Genomic DNA, 17844 nt, shown 5'->3' with positions numbered 1-17844 from the left:
TTGATCATGGAAGGACTTGTAGAAAAGGTCTCCTCAGATACATCCTGCCATGTAAGCTGCACACAACAACTGCACACCGCTCTCACCATTAACGACTTCGCCTTGTCGTTTAACAGAAGCCCGCTTCACAAAGATACGATGTTGGAAATTGTAGCAAGGTTTTCAATGCTCTTGTAGCTATGTCAGGATATCCCAGAATGACTTTAATCCAGAACCTCGGTAGAGTTGTTGTCTCAAATGTACGTTTAATAAGGTCGCCGTCATTTGCGGTCTCTACAAGTTGATCTTCTTTTTGCACAGACATGCTTGAATCACTCGGTTTATTCACAAACGGGTCACAAATCCGCTCCTTCACAGTTCGTGGGTCTTCGAGGTTGTAGCTGGTCAGGTGCCCTTTTCGCTGTAAAAATATCTCCAAAGACGTCTGTTTTCCAGTCATCTTCGCTAATGTGGGGGCTAATTATTTCCGAGAACAAATGTGCTGCGCGGCCTAGCAATACGTTATTATCAAGGACAAGCGCACATAGATATATTATATACACAAACATGATGCACTATAAGCAGTCCAATCAATGGATTTCTATGACGACATTCTAATCAATACCGTAGTATTATATCTAGAGTAGACAGGGATATGGGTGTGTTAAGCAGGGGCACAGGGTTAATTCAACCAGAATGCGGTCGTTATTAAATTATTATTTTTATGTGGCCCGGTAGCAAATGCGTCATGGACCGGTACCGGTCCACGGCCCGGCAGATGGGGACCCCTGATTTAGTGCATGCGTTAATTGCGTCAAATATTTTAACGTGATTAATTTAAAAAATTAATTAACGCCCATTAACGCGATAATTTTGACAGCCCTAGTGTTTTACGAAATTTTGACGAAATTTCCGGGTCACACTTTTGCTAAAGAAATTTCGTTTCCGGGTTCGCAGCGAGTCAGTAACAGGCACACTTTTGCAAATAATACAATGTTTAATATAGAAAAAGGAAGAAAACAAGAACAATGACGCCAGCGCTAGATTGCTTCTAAAATCCCCGCGCTACTGTTAAAGGACACAAGAACAGTCAAAACTCTTACCGATTGATAATCAGGCAGAGAGCCTACGGTCAGTAGAGTTGATATAAGCCGAGGACATTTTCCTCTCGGTAGGAGTTTTTGTAACTGCAAGACGCTGAACACTGTTTTAGCCTTTCTGGAGACCCAAGAGTCAACTACGCCTGTATTCCTCTGCAACTCTACTGAGCGTAGGCTCTCTGCCCGATTATCAATCGGTAAGAGTTTTGACTATTCTTGTGTGCTTTAACAGTAGCGCGGGGATTTTAGAAGCAATCTAGCGCTGGCGTCATTGTTCTTGTTTTCTTCCTTTTTCCATATTAAACATTGTATTATTTGCAAAAGTGTGCCTGTTACTGACTCGCTGCGAACCCGGAAATTTCGTAAAACACCTAGTTATTAGCAATTGTTTCTACAAAATGGATAAGCGACAAGACTTTTGTCAGGGACTGTACACACTACACGTGTTTTGTGTGGTTAGGATATTTTGAGACACTTTAGACTTGCAACACAAAAATGTCATATTGAACTGACATAGTCCCGCTTTATTCAACTTATCTACACAGGAGCAGCCCAACAGCAAAATAGACAATTACTTCTTCATCGTTTAAAATCTTGATCATCTTTACTGCTATAACAATCTCATTAACAAGACAGAGGAATTGGAGAACAAGGACTAAGGAAATGCAATCATCATTTAGATTTTCTCAAAGATCCACAGTAATTAAACAGAGTGCCGTTAAACCTCGTAGTCTCAGTAATTGAACAATTTACAAAAAAAAAAAAATCACATTTTAGAGTTGAGTCCTTATCTTGCTTTCTTATACGAAAAAAGTATGAACAATCTGAATCATGCAAAACCAATAACTGAATCACATGTTCTCCCTTTTTTCTACAGGTATACAGGAGTTTCCAGATAATATTAAATGCTGTAAAGGCCTGTCAGTGGTTGAGGCCAGTGTCAATCCCATCACCAAGTATGGCACGATAAGACATTTTGCAACAAATATATTTAACTACACTGTCTTTTTTTTCTTTCTACTGTGCATATAATGTATCTCCTAAAGTGCTCACTTGTTTTTTCTTACCTTCTAGGCTTCCAGATGGTTTTACGCAGCTTTTGAATCTGACTCAGCTCTTCTTAAATGATGCCTTCCTGGAGTACTTGCCAGCTAACTTTGGCAGGTAATTCCATGTATGCTATCAGCATGGAGTGTCTTGAGTGATGGCCTTGTTGGAAGGTATTTACATTTTTTTTATCCTGTTGTGGAACGATGGGGTTGGCATGAAATTGACCATTTCGATGACGTGGAAATTAACATAATTTATTTAATTCCACTTATGAATGTATGCATTTTGGGCATATGTTGTTGAAGTTCTTGTAACCCGACTGTACTAATTTAGGTTTGGACCCCATTTAGTCCAATAAGTTCTTGTTTTGGGTGCAAAAAGCCCAAGCTTTCCTTCTGTTTACGCCAAGAAATGTATAATTGATGTTAATGTAAGACTATAGATGGATGATAATTATATCTTGGTGCACTGTTGACCAACTAAGGTACAGTATAATGTTGTGCATGTGGATCTCTCCCTTACCCGACCTCACAGTGGATGTTCTGGGCTTTAGTTCTTAGTAGGGCTGTCAAATTTATCGCGTTAACGGGCGTTAATTAATTTTTTAAAATTAATCACGTTAAAATATTTGATGCAATTAACGCACATGCCCCGCTCAAACAGATTAAAATGATGGCAGTGTAATGTCCGCTTGTTACTTGTTTTCTGGTGTTTGGCGCCCTCTGCTGGCGCTTGGGTCCAAATGATTTAATGGGTTTAAAGAGCATACGACAGGAGAAAAAAAGTTTTAAATGGCATTATTTTGTGAATTAGAATCATATTTTGAGACGATTCGTTGTTTCTGTCTCTTTACTTCAATATTTTTACAGGATATTCTTTTTATCAAAGTATTTTCCCCAATTGCTAAATAAATGGCATGGTCATGACAAATAACAGTCTTGTGCTAAATGGAATATGAAATAATAAAAATGCATTTATTCAGGACGACATGGCAAAATTACTCCATAATGGTCAAAACTGTCGACTTCACCTTTACTGTCGCACCTCCCGAACGATATTTTATGACACCTAAATCGGACATATGTCATTTCCCCTCCCCGGCTTCGGAGAATGTAAACAAACCAAAAGGCGTGACAGCTAGCTGACATGCTAACCCGAACCGAGTGATGTTTCAAAGTCTTCGAAGCGGAAAATCACACATAACTAGCCTGGATTATTTGACATGACGACTGGGTTGTCGATTGTTTTCGCGGATCGGCAAACCGCCCGGCGGAGAGCAATATACAGTTCGTTCCCCGGAGGAGGGTGGCTGCAGTTGTTGTGCAGCTAACGTGCTGCTAATGTGCATGAGAAGAGCTTTTTACATGCCTATCAATGATCAAACGTAAGTAGTCCTTTTTTAAAAGAAAGTTTATAGTGTTTACTTTGTAATAGCTGTATTAATATTTGACATAATACTAAACAAGATGTTTACTCACTTCCTCGTAAGTCCAATGGTCCCACTGTAGTCGGGCTTGTTTTGGCCAATATCCACGGTGAATGGGAACCTTTTGAAACTCCAAAAAGGCGCATACGCCTCTCCGTCATACAGAATGATTTTTCTGCAGCCGTTTGGCTGGCGTGATGCGAAATATATACGTATTAATCTGCAAAATCAGCTGAATCCCCCGTCCTCATACACAACAGTATGCTGTATAGTGAAGAGGACGCCTTCTACCGTACACTTCACAGCGCCCTCCTCCTCAATGCAAGACCGAAGCCGGAAGTTACTCATTTTCATGGCGCGGGATTCAAAAAACTAAATAAATATAGCGATCACTTCCACACACATCCAAGCGGTCCATATAATTCAGGACCATAAAATACCGCGTGTATTATGAAATAAACATGCTTTTTCGTGTCACATGCACTTTAAGCACAATAACTGAGCATGGTGTAATTATTGACATCAACAATAGTGAGCTACTAGTTTATTTTTTGATTGAAAATTTTACAAATTTTAATAAAACGAAAACATTAGGAGGGGTTTAACATAAACATTCTATAACTTGTACTAACATTTATCTTTTAAGAAATACAAGTCTTTCTATCCATGGATCACTTTAAGAGAATGTTAATAAAGTTAATGCCATCTTGTTGATTTATTGTTATAATAAACAAATACAGTACTTATGTACCGTATGTTGAATGTATATATCCGTCTTGTGTCTTATCTTTCCATTTCAACAATAATATACGGAAAAATATGGCATATTTTATAGATGGTTTGAATTGCGATTAATTACGATTAATTAATTTTTAAGCTGTAATTACCTCGATTAAAAATTTTAATCGTTTGACAGCCCTAGTTCTTAGCTAAGACATTTTTTCTGCAGTAGCGTGGAAACTTCTGGATCCCTCACGTTATGATATGATTTGCGATACAAGGCTCCCGTCAAGGGTTATCTCAGGCAAGGCAAGGCAAGGCAAATTTATTTATATAGCACAATTCAACACAAGGCAATTCAAAGTGCTTTACATCACATGAAGACCATAAAAATCACACTTAAATCAACACAACGTAAAAACTAAGACAAAAGATCACATTTAATCACAGAATAAAAATAAATAAATAAAAATAAAACAAAAACTACTGCTAATAATAATAATTGAAATCAGCAATGGAGATAAGCACAAGAGGAATAGAAAGCAGATAGATTGAATTATATAGACAGTTATGGATATGCAGTGCTAAACAAAAGCGTTTTTAGCCCTGATTTAAAGGAGCTAACATTTTGAGCATACTTCAGACGTTCGGGTAACTTGTTCCAGAGGTGAGGAGCATAATAACTAAATGCTGCCTCACCCTGCTTGGTTCTTGTTCTTGGAACATGGAGAAGACCGGTTCCAGACGACCTTAGGGGTCTAGATGTCTCATAGGAATCTAACAAGTCAAGCATGTATTTTGGTCCAAGGCCATTAAGTGTTTTGTAGACGAGCAGTAGTATTTTATAGTCTATCCTTTGACTCACTGGAAGCCAGTGTAGCGATTTCAAAACCGTTGTAATGTGGTCCAGCTTCCTTGTATTTGTGAGGACTCTGGCTGCAGCATTCTGTACTAGCTGCAGCTTCCTGACTGATTTTTTATCAAGACCTGTAAATATACCGTTGCAGTAGTCCAATCTGCTAAAAATGAATGCTTGCATAAGTTTTTCCATGACTTGTTGAGTCAGAAGCCCCTTAATTCTGGTTATATTTTTTAGGTGGTAATAAGCGGATTTAGTGACGGACTTTAGATGGCTATCAAATTTTAGGTCTGAGTCAATAATTACGCCAAGGTTTCTGACTTGATTTGTAGCTGTAAGTGACATTGTGCTAAGTTGGCCGCTTATCTTTGACCTTTCCTTTTTTGGCCAAAAATGATCACCTCTGTCTTCTCCACATTTAACTGGAGAAAATTCTGGCACATCCATTCATTGATTTGATGAATGCATTTGCTCAGGGAGACTAAGGGACTATAATCATGTGGGGACACAGAAATGTACAGTTGTGTGTCATCTGCATAGGCGTGATATGAGATGTCATACTGTTTCATTATCTGAGCTAACGGAAGCATATAGATGTTAAATAAGAGTGGTCCAAGAATTGACCCTTGAGGGACTCCACACGTGAATTTGGTTCGTTCTGACTGATAGTTTCCGATCGACACAAAGAAATCCCTATCATGTAAATAGGATGTGAACCACTGAAGAATAGTGTCACTAAGCCCTACCCACTGTTCCAATCTGCTGAGTAGTATGTTGTGATCAACCGTGTCAAATGCGGCGCTGAGATCCAATAGTAGCAGAACAGATGATTTGCCTGCATCGGTATTCCGACGAATATCATTTAGGACTTTGATAAGTACGGTCTCGGTGCTGTGTTGTGGCCGGAATCCAGACTGAAATTAGTTAAAAAGATTGTTTTGCATCATAAAAGTCTGGATCTGTTCAAACACAACCCTTTCGATAATTTTCCCCAGGAATGTCAGATTTGACATTGGCCTGTAATTACTAATGGTTGAGGCATCCAGATTAGTTTTTTTTTAGGAGAGGTTTTATTACTGCAGTTTTTAAAGTCTGAGGAAACTCTCCTGTTTGGAGGGAAGTATTTATAATCTGAAGTATGTCTGGGGCTATGCAATGAAAATCTCAGGATTAGGCAATACAACAATCAATAAATCAATCTATTATATTCTCCAATACAACTATTGAAGAGACAAACAAGGTACTTCTAAGTAGACAATCTGTCATAAAGTATTAATGTCCCAACTAAAGGAAGATAATATTTTTTCTAACTTTTCTTTGGATTATAGAAGTTACAGTAGTGTTCTAGGAGTCAGATTGTGGTTAGAGCTAAACGAACGAGTGGCGTTTGGCTAAGAGATCAATTGCCAACACTATAAGAATATTTCAGAGCAACATTTCTATAAATACATCAATACAGCCACACTATATTATTGCATCATTCTTGCAAACAAATGAGTGGCTTTCTTACATAGATACTTCTGTTGTGGAAAATTTCGCTAGAAACCTGTTGGTTCCTTTATAAAACAGTGACAACTGTTGAAAATAATGTATTGATTCTTGGCGGGAACCTATGGATAATCTATTTGGACACCAAACATTTTGATATATCACCATATCAATATATTGTCACAACCCTACTCTGTCTGAATTTGTGCATTTTTGCGCCTCTTCATGAGGCGTGCTAGACTGGGTGTTGATAGGTGAACACGTGCAGGGAGATGCATATGAAAGATGGCCTTTTCCCATTGGTGCGGTCATCTGTCAATCCATTTGTAGCCAAAGAGGAATTAACATGTGGCGTGTGTAAGTGTGGCCATTGGTGCATTGCAAGTCTTGATATGGTGGCAGAAAAACAGTTTTGCTTGAGTCCAAAGGTCAAAGCACACAAAGTTATAAACCAGAGGTCATGAATTAAAAATCCACTGGGTCCGAAATTAAAAAAATTACAACAATCTCGGGTCCGGAAATATTTTTAATGCTTCTTTTTTTCCCAAAAATACAAACGTGTCTTTACGTGGCCATGCTGATAATTACAACATTCAAAAATGTAAATAAAATATACAAAATACATTTATAGTAAGTAATAAATAATATTTAATAATAATTAGTTAGTAATAAATAATAAAGCGATCATATTGAGCCCTTAATTCTGCTATTTTTTGAGAACAGATGGCAGAGTTCATAGGGAAACTCCGAAAAAGCTGCGTGCTTCGTTTCATAGTGCCTTTTCAAATGGCTGCTTTTTACAAGCGCTTCCGTAGTTCGGCCATTCCTTACTACGCTGCAAAACGTCTACACAACGCTCAGCGCGCTAGCGCAAGCATCCACACGCATGCGCACATCGGTTAGAAGCGGCGAGTACTCACTATTTTTGTTTTTATTTAGTTTTTTAGAACCTTTTCATTGCCTGAAAAATACTTTTTGCATGTATTACCCTCTCATACTTTTAACCATTGTGGTTTTTTGTGTTAGCTTTGAAGCAGTTGACCACATAAGTCACATAGCGTATTTAAACCGTCCTTATTTGGTATAACTGCATTTAAGTATTTTCGTAAGGCATTTTTAGTACGTTCTGCCTGTATGCATCCAAACAAAACAAGTTTAACTCGCACGGTAGTACTTTGGGTGTCAAATTCAACTAATGTTTCGCCGATGTAGAAGATTTTGGCAGAACACCGTCTCTGAACAGATGAGACATAGCGGTCTTGTGCTGCCGCCAGGTAAAATGAAGAAAAATGTGTTGGTCTACTCCTCCTTAAACACACTGTTTTCTGCATCAATCTTGCGTAGTTTTGAGCACGCCATTTGCCGTACCTTTTTGCCTCTTTCTCCAACTTCATTCGGCTCAGTTTTTGGCTGTCATTCCACGAGTCTGGAAAGCGAGTGTGAGCCATGATGTTCTAAAAACAACTTTCAAATGCTTCACTCCCTTTGGCTGGCTCACACGCGCCACCGCTAAGGTTTTTGTTTTTTCCCCACCTCCGCTCTGCATACCCACAGAAAAAAATGATTTCTGTTGTTGCAACGTGTATTAGTCCTGACAGCTTGAGATCCGGTCCAGACGGCTTGGGGGTCCGGAACCGGACCGAGGTCCGCGGTTCCGTGACCTCTGTTATAAACTATGCATGAAGCATGTGAGGTTGGCTAAGGAGTAGGTTTTCGGAGACTGCCTTCCATTCCGTTTCAGTGTGTAAACTCATCCCCACCGCAGATCTGCTAGCTTTTTGAATGACTTAAAACGTACAATAGAGATGATAACAAAAAATCTTTCATATTGATTGATTTCTACAAGTCAAGTCACATTTATTTACACAACCCTTAATCACAGCAAATGTCTTAGGAATGATTTAGAGTCAGTGCATGCAGTTCACACTGTATTTATGTGTGAAATGCAGCACATGTATGCGGAGTTCGCACATCTGTCTGCCAACGCCTCTATCAGATCCACCAAAATGGTTTTACACCAGCAGTCAAACAGCCTAAACTTAAGAGGAGTAAGTTCAGAGTGACGTTCATGTCTTTGAGGATACATTTTGACTACACCGATAGGCTTGCTCATGTGGTCTATCAAATTCCCTAACAGGTGAAGGAAGGTTTGCACTGACATGAAAATCAAGATCGGCTCTTTTGTTATTTGGTCCAGTGAAACTGCACTGCTCACGAATATGGAACCTTTAATGTAAACTGGATAGTCTGAATTTGTAAATTCTGTATACTGTATGCATGTGAATAGTTGTTTGCCTATATTGTATTTTTCACGTGCTTTCTGATTAATTCTAGTATGAGCTGTGACCCAGAACAGGTAGAAATGGATGAATACATAGGAAAATGCTCAGTGGCATTTTTAATTTCCCATGTCTATAATTTTAGAATGGTGTTTCAATTACTTTTATTTTATAAGCGAGCTTTATAATCTTTAGCTGGATAAAATGTAATTAATACTGTATGTATGCAGTATCATCATTATGACTAGAGCAAACAAATCTTTTTATTTTTGGTAGACTCTCCAAACTTCGGATCCTGGAGCTGAGAGAGAACCACTTGAAAACAATGCCAAAGTAAGACTCAATTTTTGTCTCAATTACTATGACACAGTAAAACCACATAGAAAGACATGGAGACTTTGACATTCAGGAAAATTCACTTGAAGACAAATGTTTTGGACTGAATTTTAGTGACTACAGAACTGAGTACCATACAACTCTTTACCTACACTGGGTTTTAAATTCCTGTATGTACTGTGTGTGTCCAGTTCTCTAGTGCAGTTATCTTAACAAGGGTGACGTAACGTTACACATTTGTGTGCTGTGATCTATTTTCCATTTGTCCAAAAATGTATTATTTTTTTCTAATTACGAGTGGCTTTGTTCAAAATCAAAAGATAATTGAATTCACAGACAGCCACATTTCTTTACTTACAGTGGTATGAAAAAGTATCTGAACCTTTTGGAATTTCTCACATTTCTGCATAAAATCATCATCAAATGTGATCTCATCTTTGTCAAAATCACACAGACGTAAAAACTGTCTGCTTTCACTAAAACCATGCAAACCTTTATAGGTTTTCATATTTTAAAGGGGATAGCATGCAAACAATGACAGAAGGGGTAAGTAAGTGAACCCTCTGCCTAAGGAAACTTAAAGAGCTATTGAAACCAATTTATAATAAACAATTTAAGTCAGGTGTGTGCCCAATCACTGATGGGAGGTTTAAAGCTACCCTACCCACTATAAAACACACACCTGGTAAGGATTGTCTTGATGAGAAGCATTATCTGATGTGCATCATGGCTCGGTCAAAAGAGCTGTCTGAAGACCTGCGATCAAGGATTATTGATTTTTATAAAGCTGGGAAAAGATACAAAACCATCTCTAAAAGTCAGGATATTCATCAATCGACAGTCAGAGAAGTTGTCTACAAATGGAGAGAGTTTGGCACTGTTGCTTCTCTCCCAAGGAGTGGCCGTCCGCCAATGAAGATGCCAAGAGTTCAGCGCAAAATACTCAGAGAGGTAAGAAAAAGAACCCTAGAGTGTCTGCTAAAGACTTACAGAAATCACTGCCACAGTCCAATATCTCTGTGCACACATCAACTATATGTAAAACTATGGCTAAGAATGGTGTTCATGGGAGGACTCCACAGAGGTAGTCACTGCTGTATAAAAAAACTTTGTTGCTCGTTTAATGTTCACAAAAAGGCACTTGGACACTACATAGAAGTTTTGGCAAAATATTTTGTGGACTGATGAAACCAAAGTTGATTTGTTTGGGAGGAATATGCAAGGTCATGTGTGGAGGAGAAATGGAACAGCTCACCAACATCAACACCTCATCCCTACCGTGCAGCATGATAGAGGGAGCATCATGATTTGAGGCTGTTTTGCTACCTCAGGGCCTGGACAACTTGCAATCATTAATGGAAGAATGAATTCAAAAGTTTATCAGGATGTTTTTCAGGAAAACCTGAGGCCATCTGTTGGACAGTTGAAGCTAAAAAGAGGATGGATGCTGCAACCAGACAATGATTCAAAGACAGAAGTAAATCAACTTCAGAATGGTTTCAGAAGGACAAAATACACGTTCTGGAGTGGCCAAGTCAAAGTCCAGACTTGAACCCCATTGAGATGCTGTGGCATGACCTAAAGACAGCGATTCATGCCAGACATCCCAGGAATCTGACTGAACTACAGTAGTTTTGTGGAGAAGAATGGGTCAAGATTAGTCCTGATCGATGTGCCAGACTGATCTACAGCTACAGGAAACGTTTGGTTGAAGTTATTGCTGCCAAAGGCGGGGAGGAGGGGGGGCACAGAATATTAAATGTGATGGTTCACTGACTTATTTTCCCCCCTTTTTCATTGTTTGCATACTATCGTCGTTAAAATATGAAAACCTATAAATGATTTGGTGGTTTTAGTTAAAGCAGAGTTATTTTGACAAAGATCAGATCACATTTGATGGTGATTTTATGCAGAAATGTGAGAAATTCCAAAAGTTTCCGATACTTTTTCATAACGCTGTATTTCATTAAAACCTCTCCCAAAAATACTGTTACGGTAATTTATCATCTCGAGTAAAATGTAGATAAAATTCAAATTCAAAATGAAACCCCCAATATTCCAAAATGTAAATATTAACTTCTGGCACACTATATTTATATATAGGGACAATGCTTGCAGGTAACCACTGTGAACAAGAAATTTACTTCCGCTCAAAGACCCAAGCTTCCCTGTGATAATAGGTGTCTGCATTCATTCATTGCAGGTCTATTCATCGACTGACACAGTTGGAGAGGTTGGATCTGGGTAGCAATGAATTCTCTGAAGTGGTGAGAATGTTTGCTATTATATTTAGTGTGTTTTCTTAGTATAAAATATGAACGTCTAAGAAGTGATTCTCTTTGGCCTGTTGAATTTTCTGTATTGTAAAACATAGATGGGACAGAAAAGAGAATTACACACACAGTTAGCAAGTTCAATTTCAGGGGCAGCGTCCTTAGACGTTCACATTTCAAAAGCCATTGCAGCATATGATGAATCTTCCGTAGACCCATTAAACTGTGAGGCATGGGTTTGGTTGGACCATGAAATGGGAAACAGTGCCATGAGAGGACTGAGGGAAAGAAGACTATATAGAAGCTGACAGAATGTGACATCTGGGTCAAACAGGAAGTTCACCGCATGGTTTGCATCCCGCCAAGTGTCTCACCCATTAATTTATGCTCACCACACTCCACAGCCACAACTCTCTTTATGATAGCCAATTTCGCTCTAGCATGCCAAATGTTATTTGAATTTTCTTCTTTATGATAGCGTAATTTAAAACTGATTATTATGATAATGTTCTTGTACTGTATGAATGGCAGTGTTCAGTTATTGTACAGTACATTGCTGCAATATTGAAAATTGTCTCTGGGAGTTTTTGATCCTAAATGTTTTGGGCATTTATACAGGATTTTGTTGATATGTGTGGTCTCTTTGCATATTAGCCGGAGGTGTTGGAGCAGATCCACAACCTAAAGGAGCTGTGGATGGATAACAACTCACTACAGTCCATACCTGGGGTATGGACACAAAGTACAATATGGGGCCCTACTTTCGTACGGTGTCTAAACTCGAGGCGTGCAGCAGGCGTCGTATACCAGATTTAAACCAATTCGCGGACAGGCGTAAGCCTGCTATTTTGAATAGGACAAGAGTTACTAGATATGAAAATGAACACTGACGACTCATCTGCACCCAATCACTAGGCTTAATTTCATTTTCTATAAGGGTGGCGCATTTGTTGGCACAGTGCCTTCTCAACCTGATGAGAGGAGAAACTGGTTTGCTCAGTGGAAAGATTGACTCATGACTAAGTACATCAGACCTACTTGGCAGATCACAAGAATTTGGGCAGAGAGCGATCTAAGCAGTGAAATGAGTACTTAGAAACCAGATTTCTCTCCTCTCACCCACGTCCAAGTATGGCAAGAAATACTGAAAGAAAAATATAATAAAGACAATAATAACTATTATGTATGAATGGAAGTGATTTTCGCAATGATTCACAGGCATCAATCAATGCACGCTGTTTACGTATTTTTAAATGAAACACGTTAATGTTACCCTTACATGACAGCTGAGCGTATCTGACTCTCTGTGTCTCATGCACTAGTGTGCAGGATCAGCAGCCTAATCTTAGAATTTAGACCCCTTCCCCAGGTGCGTAGTAAAATTGTGCTTTTCATCCACAAATTTTTCACATGCACCGGCCACGTCCTCAAGGAACCACCTTCGCTGCGCCGGTACGCCTCTATCGACACAAATCGGCTTACCAAATCCCAAAGCATGCACAGTGTGGGCATCAATAGGCTTCAAACACAATTGACGTGTGCCGTCTGCGAAAATAGGGCCCATGTTCTTTGATCAATTTATCAATGTGGTTTATGATTTGCTCTCCTTATCTCTCTGACTCTGCAGTCACTAGGAAAACTTCGCCAGCTGCGCTACTTAGACTTAGCTAAGAATCGAATCGAGAATTTGGACACAGATATTTCAGGTTGTGAGGCCTTAGAGGATCTTTTGCTTTCCTCCAACATGCTTCAGCACCTCCCTGACTCTATAGGTAAGTCCTCGGATACAGGCACATAATTTTATCATAGTGTAAAACCAGTGGTGGAAAGTAAAAGTACTTCCTCACCAGTGTTGTTAATAACGGCGTTAGAAATTAACGGCGTTACTAACGGCGTTATTTTCTTCAGTAGTGAGTAATCTAAATAATTACTTTTCTCATCTTGGCAAAGCCGTTACCGTTACTGAGGCGGGAACGGCGTGCGTTACTATGTTTTTACTGACGCAAGAAAAGTCTTAGAAAGACGGACTCACGGAGACGAGAGAGCAGAGCAGGAGTGGGGAGGAGGCAAGGGAGGGTGACACCGTTGCAAACGCGATGCTACTATGCTAGGTGGCTCCAATAATACCTGACTGTAGCCGATAGCTTATAAACTACGCCCACATGATGCTTCGGTAGATATCACATATATACAGAACTAGATGCAAATGACAGACACGGCTGCATTAGCAACATGTATAACAAGTTAGTGTTAGCGTTAGTAAACAGCCGCCATCTTAAAGCAGTAGACCTCTCAGGAAGGCTAGGTTGTAGGGAACCTTCCTAGCATACCTCAGTAACTTTTTATCTGAAATGCTCCTAAATCGGCAAAATCTTGACTTAAATCTATCTTTAAATGATGAAATAGTTTAAAACGTACACATGTCAAAAGTAGACAGAAGGGAACTAATGCAATAACGAGATCAATTTTAACAACTTTAACGGTTGATTCACAACATTAAATGACTTCCACACATAGCAAAGGTTACTATCTAGTTATCGCAACAACTATATCCAACAATATTCGCAATACCCCTGTGTCTAGGTAAATTTAGGGTAAAGAATTGGGCCAATTGTCCCCCAAAAAACCTTTAAACTTCACATTGTGTCACCTGTTTTTTTGTTGTTGTTTTTTGTGAGAAAAAAAAAAAACATGAAAATTCTCACCAGTTACTTTGCCAAGTAATTAATTACTCTTACAGCTAGGGTAACTGGGTTACTAACGCAATTACTTTTTGGGAGAAGTAATTTGCAACTGTAATTAATTACATTCTTTGTACTTAAGTACATTTTTGTGTTTCTGTACTTTACTTGAGTACAAATATGAAGTGGTACATTTTACAGCAGTTATTGTGTACTACATACGCACACACACAGCCAAACAAGTTCACTGGGTGTTACAGTGTATCACAAAAGTGAGTACACCCCTCGCATTTCTGCAAATCTTTAAGTATATCTTTTCATGGGACAACACTGACAAAATGATACCTTGACACAATGAAAAGTAGTCTGTGTGCAGCTTATATGATAAAGTTGATTTAGATTCCCCTCAAAATAACTCAAAATATAGCCATTAATATCAAAACCCCTTGCAACAAAAGTGAGCACACCCCTTACAAGACGACGTAACGTAACTGTAACGAGTCAAATGACATTTTGGAGGGAAAATGACAAGCAGAGCTCAATTTGGACATTTAGGGATGTACGTAGTGTCTATGGGGTGTACTCACTTTTGTTGCCAGGGGTTTAGATATTAATGGCTATATTTTGAGGGGAAAATAAATTAAAACTCTATTATACGTATAAGCTGCACACAGACTACTTTTCATTGTGTCAAAGTGTCATTTTGTTAGTGTTGTCCCATGAAAAGATATACTTAAATATCTACAGAAACGCGAGGGGTGTACTCACTTTTGTGATACACTGTATAACGTAATTAGCACTAGAAGCAGCAACATGAGTACAAGCAAGATTAGGCAGGTGAACAAGATATTGACCAATAAAAACCAACAACGAGCAGCGTGCCTTCAGATGGGTGCTGCACACTCTTGTACAGTAGGTAGCGGTATGCACTTGACAGTTGCTTGCAATCTGCCATTAAGATAAATTTTGAAGTTTTTGAGGTTCTGTTTACAGTCAATTTTATCACTTGTCTTTTCCATTCTGTACAGTTTTAAATATTTTTATATTTAAAATATAAAAAAAAACAAACAAACATCACATTCTTGCATGGGGAGAAAATACTTTTACATTTTACTTGTAAAGTAAATTTTAAAGCAAATACTCTTGTACTTTTACGTGAGTACTTTATTTCTAAAACTCTTGTACTTTTTTAAAGTAATTTTTTACTTAAGTAAAAAAGTGAGTACTTCATCCGCCACTGTGTAAAACATAAGCACTCGCAGAGCGCAGGCCTCCGTGTACTGAAGTTTTAGCGTTAAAAAAACAACAAAAAGCCCAAAAAGAAGTATCTTTTCAAAAAGTTGGGATCTGAGCATGTAAAAATACATTTATATTTCTGACAGGAATGTTAAAGAAGCTGACAACACTTAAAGTTGATGACAACCAGCTGACCTCACTGCCAGGAACCATTGGGAGGTAAGAAATCTCGACGAGCATGCAAGTCATAAAGGCCAACTATTACGAGTTTATCAGTAGGTGTTCATTTCTGGACGGTTCTGTGCTTTCCTTGTTTACTACTCTGTGTCATTTTGCTGGCTGATAATTTGGGGGGATTCTGTGTGTTGCTTGCTGCGTCGCCGTGGCGTAAGTGTGAAGCCCAAGCAAGGGTGAGTAACTTTAGCACATTAGTTTGTCGCTCCAGGGTTGCGTTCAGAAACAATAGAGTTGTTCAGTCTCACGGATACAAACACAGTGTGAGAAAAATTAAAATCACTACCAAACTTTGATTTGGTTTTAGTGCACCTTTGTTTCCTTATGATTTCTTTATTCAACCTTAAATTTGTTTTAAACGCCACACAGACTCCAAATGAACATGACCTGAAGCCAATCCAAAGATTGCATACAAAAATCATTTCTGTAATATGTTAAGAGAAATTCATACTAATCCATCACAGCACATATTCAATTACAGAAGTGAAATTACTTTAGGTTGTCATTATGGGGATTAATGTGAAGACATTTTAAATTAAAAGGATTCTTTGCATGTGATGTATTAGAACACAACACAATTGATTCCCTTGTAGACGGACAAGACAGGATAGATAGGTTTATTGTGGCACTGATATTGTTCCACTCTCACAGCTAAATACATTTTCATTGTAATGTAATGATTTACACAGTCACAATGTGACAGATATAAACTATGACGGATTATCATTATTATTATTTTAACATTTTCATGTTTCCCTTTTCAAAGTGCTTTGTATCTGAATGTTCTGAAAACAATATATCTTTCTGAACGAGTCCCTGAGATAACTTCAGTAAGTCGACGTGTAGACTGTAGACCATTATTTTCCCTCTGATGATACCATAAATACCTACAATATATTCCTCCTTCTAGTTATTATTATCATACTGTATGTCTTAATTTGACCTTTAACAGATATGACATTTTTCATCCTGCAAAACGGTTCATGAAACATGAGGAAATCTGTTTCTTTCCTGTACTTTCAAAATACCATATTTTTCAGTCTATAAGGCCAGGTTTATATCGCAGGTCTTAATGCACAAATCTGATTTTTTCGTGTTTTTCCGACTTGACTGAGGCATTAATTTCATGGTCTGAATGGGACAGGTCCCATAGTAGTGGACCATTTCAAATCCGATCCAAGTCACTTTTGTATGTGGTTTAAATCCGATCTGGGCCACATATTTCCAGAATGTCGCAGCGGTCTGAACTGTCAAGTCTTCCGAATCTGAATTCATGCAGCAATTGCGTCATCAAAGAGCGAGAGAGACAGAGCGCTACTGTAGCAGTGCAGCTGTGCGTTAGTGCCTAGCTTGCCTTGAACACGGCTTTTGGGGATGGGTCGGGCTTGACAACAGACATAAAAAATAAAATGAGCCTGAGAATGCTCAGTTTTCTCTCTGCTACATTTGAGCAATATTTCAAGATTGCTTACACGGCCGAGAGTCGGGGCAAACAGTACGTAAGTGTGTGTTTAATGCACTGACAGTGCATGCATGCTATCGATCCATCTAAACTTTAAATATAAGACTAAATGGGATTATTTATATATATACAGTGGGGAGAACAAGTATTTGATACACTGCCAATGGGAAAACCCATTGGCAGTGTATCAAATACTTGTTGTCCCCACTGTGTATATGTATATATATATATACATGTCTGTTATTTGTGTCCTCTTTTTGGAAATCAAATTATGATCACCATTGAATGACGTTGAGCCAACATGTATGGTCATTTGTTTTAATGCTCCTGTGCATGCGGGTCAGTTTCCTCAGCGCATCTCGGACTGCAAATTAGTGCGCATGCTTGATACTTGAACGGGCTCAATGGACAAAGGCAGTCTGCACGCAAAAAAATAGATACAGTGGGGCAAATAAGAATTTAGTCAACCACTAATTGTGCAAGTTCTCCCACTTGAAAATATTAGAGAGGCCTGTAATTGTAAACATGTGTAAACCTCAACCATGAGAGACATAATGTGGAAAAACCCCAGAAAATCACATTGTTTGATTTTTAAAGAATTTATTTGCAAATCAAGGTGGAAAATAAGTATTTAGTCTATACCAAAAGTTCATCTCAAAACTCTGTTATGTACCCTTTGTTGGCAATAACGGAGGCCAAACGTTATCTGTAACTCTTCACA

The 17844-nt window shown here is 38.6% G+C and overlaps 1 protein-coding gene across 12 annotated transcripts in view; it reads left to right on the top strand.

Annotated features, from left to right (window-relative positions):
• The window catches only part of lrrc7 (leucine rich repeat containing 7), a 215818-nt gene that overhangs the window by 140357 nt on the left and 57617 nt on the right, over positions 1-17844 (top strand). For 9 of the 12 annotated variants that reach the window (XM_057841526.1, XM_057841525.1, XM_057841522.1 and 6 more), the window contains 8 exons: positions 1957-2035; positions 2154-2243; positions 9178-9234; positions 11441-11504; positions 12165-12239; positions 13138-13282; positions 15574-15646; positions 15820-15837. In XM_057841526.1, the coding sequence (XP_057697509.1) occupies positions 1957-2035; positions 2154-2243; positions 9178-9234; positions 11441-11504; positions 12165-12239; positions 13138-13282; positions 15574-15646; positions 15820-15837 (601 nt within the window). The remainder of the gene's footprint in view (positions 1-1956; positions 2036-2153; positions 2244-9177; positions 9235-11440; positions 11505-12164; positions 12240-13137; positions 13283-15573; positions 15647-15819; positions 15838-17844) is intronic. The other 3 variants (XM_057841524.1, XM_057841523.1, XM_057841533.1) reach the window with 1 other exon arrangement.

The sequence above is a fragment of the Corythoichthys intestinalis genome, chromosome 7 (genome assembly GCF_030265065.1).
Source record: "Corythoichthys intestinalis isolate RoL2023-P3 chromosome 7, ASM3026506v1, whole genome shotgun sequence".
In the NCBI taxonomy this organism is placed as follows: Eukaryota; Metazoa; Chordata; class Actinopteri; order Syngnathiformes; family Syngnathidae; genus Corythoichthys; species Corythoichthys intestinalis.
The sequence above is the reverse complement of the archived record's forward strand: the minus strand, read 5'-3'. Positions and strand labels throughout refer to the sequence as shown.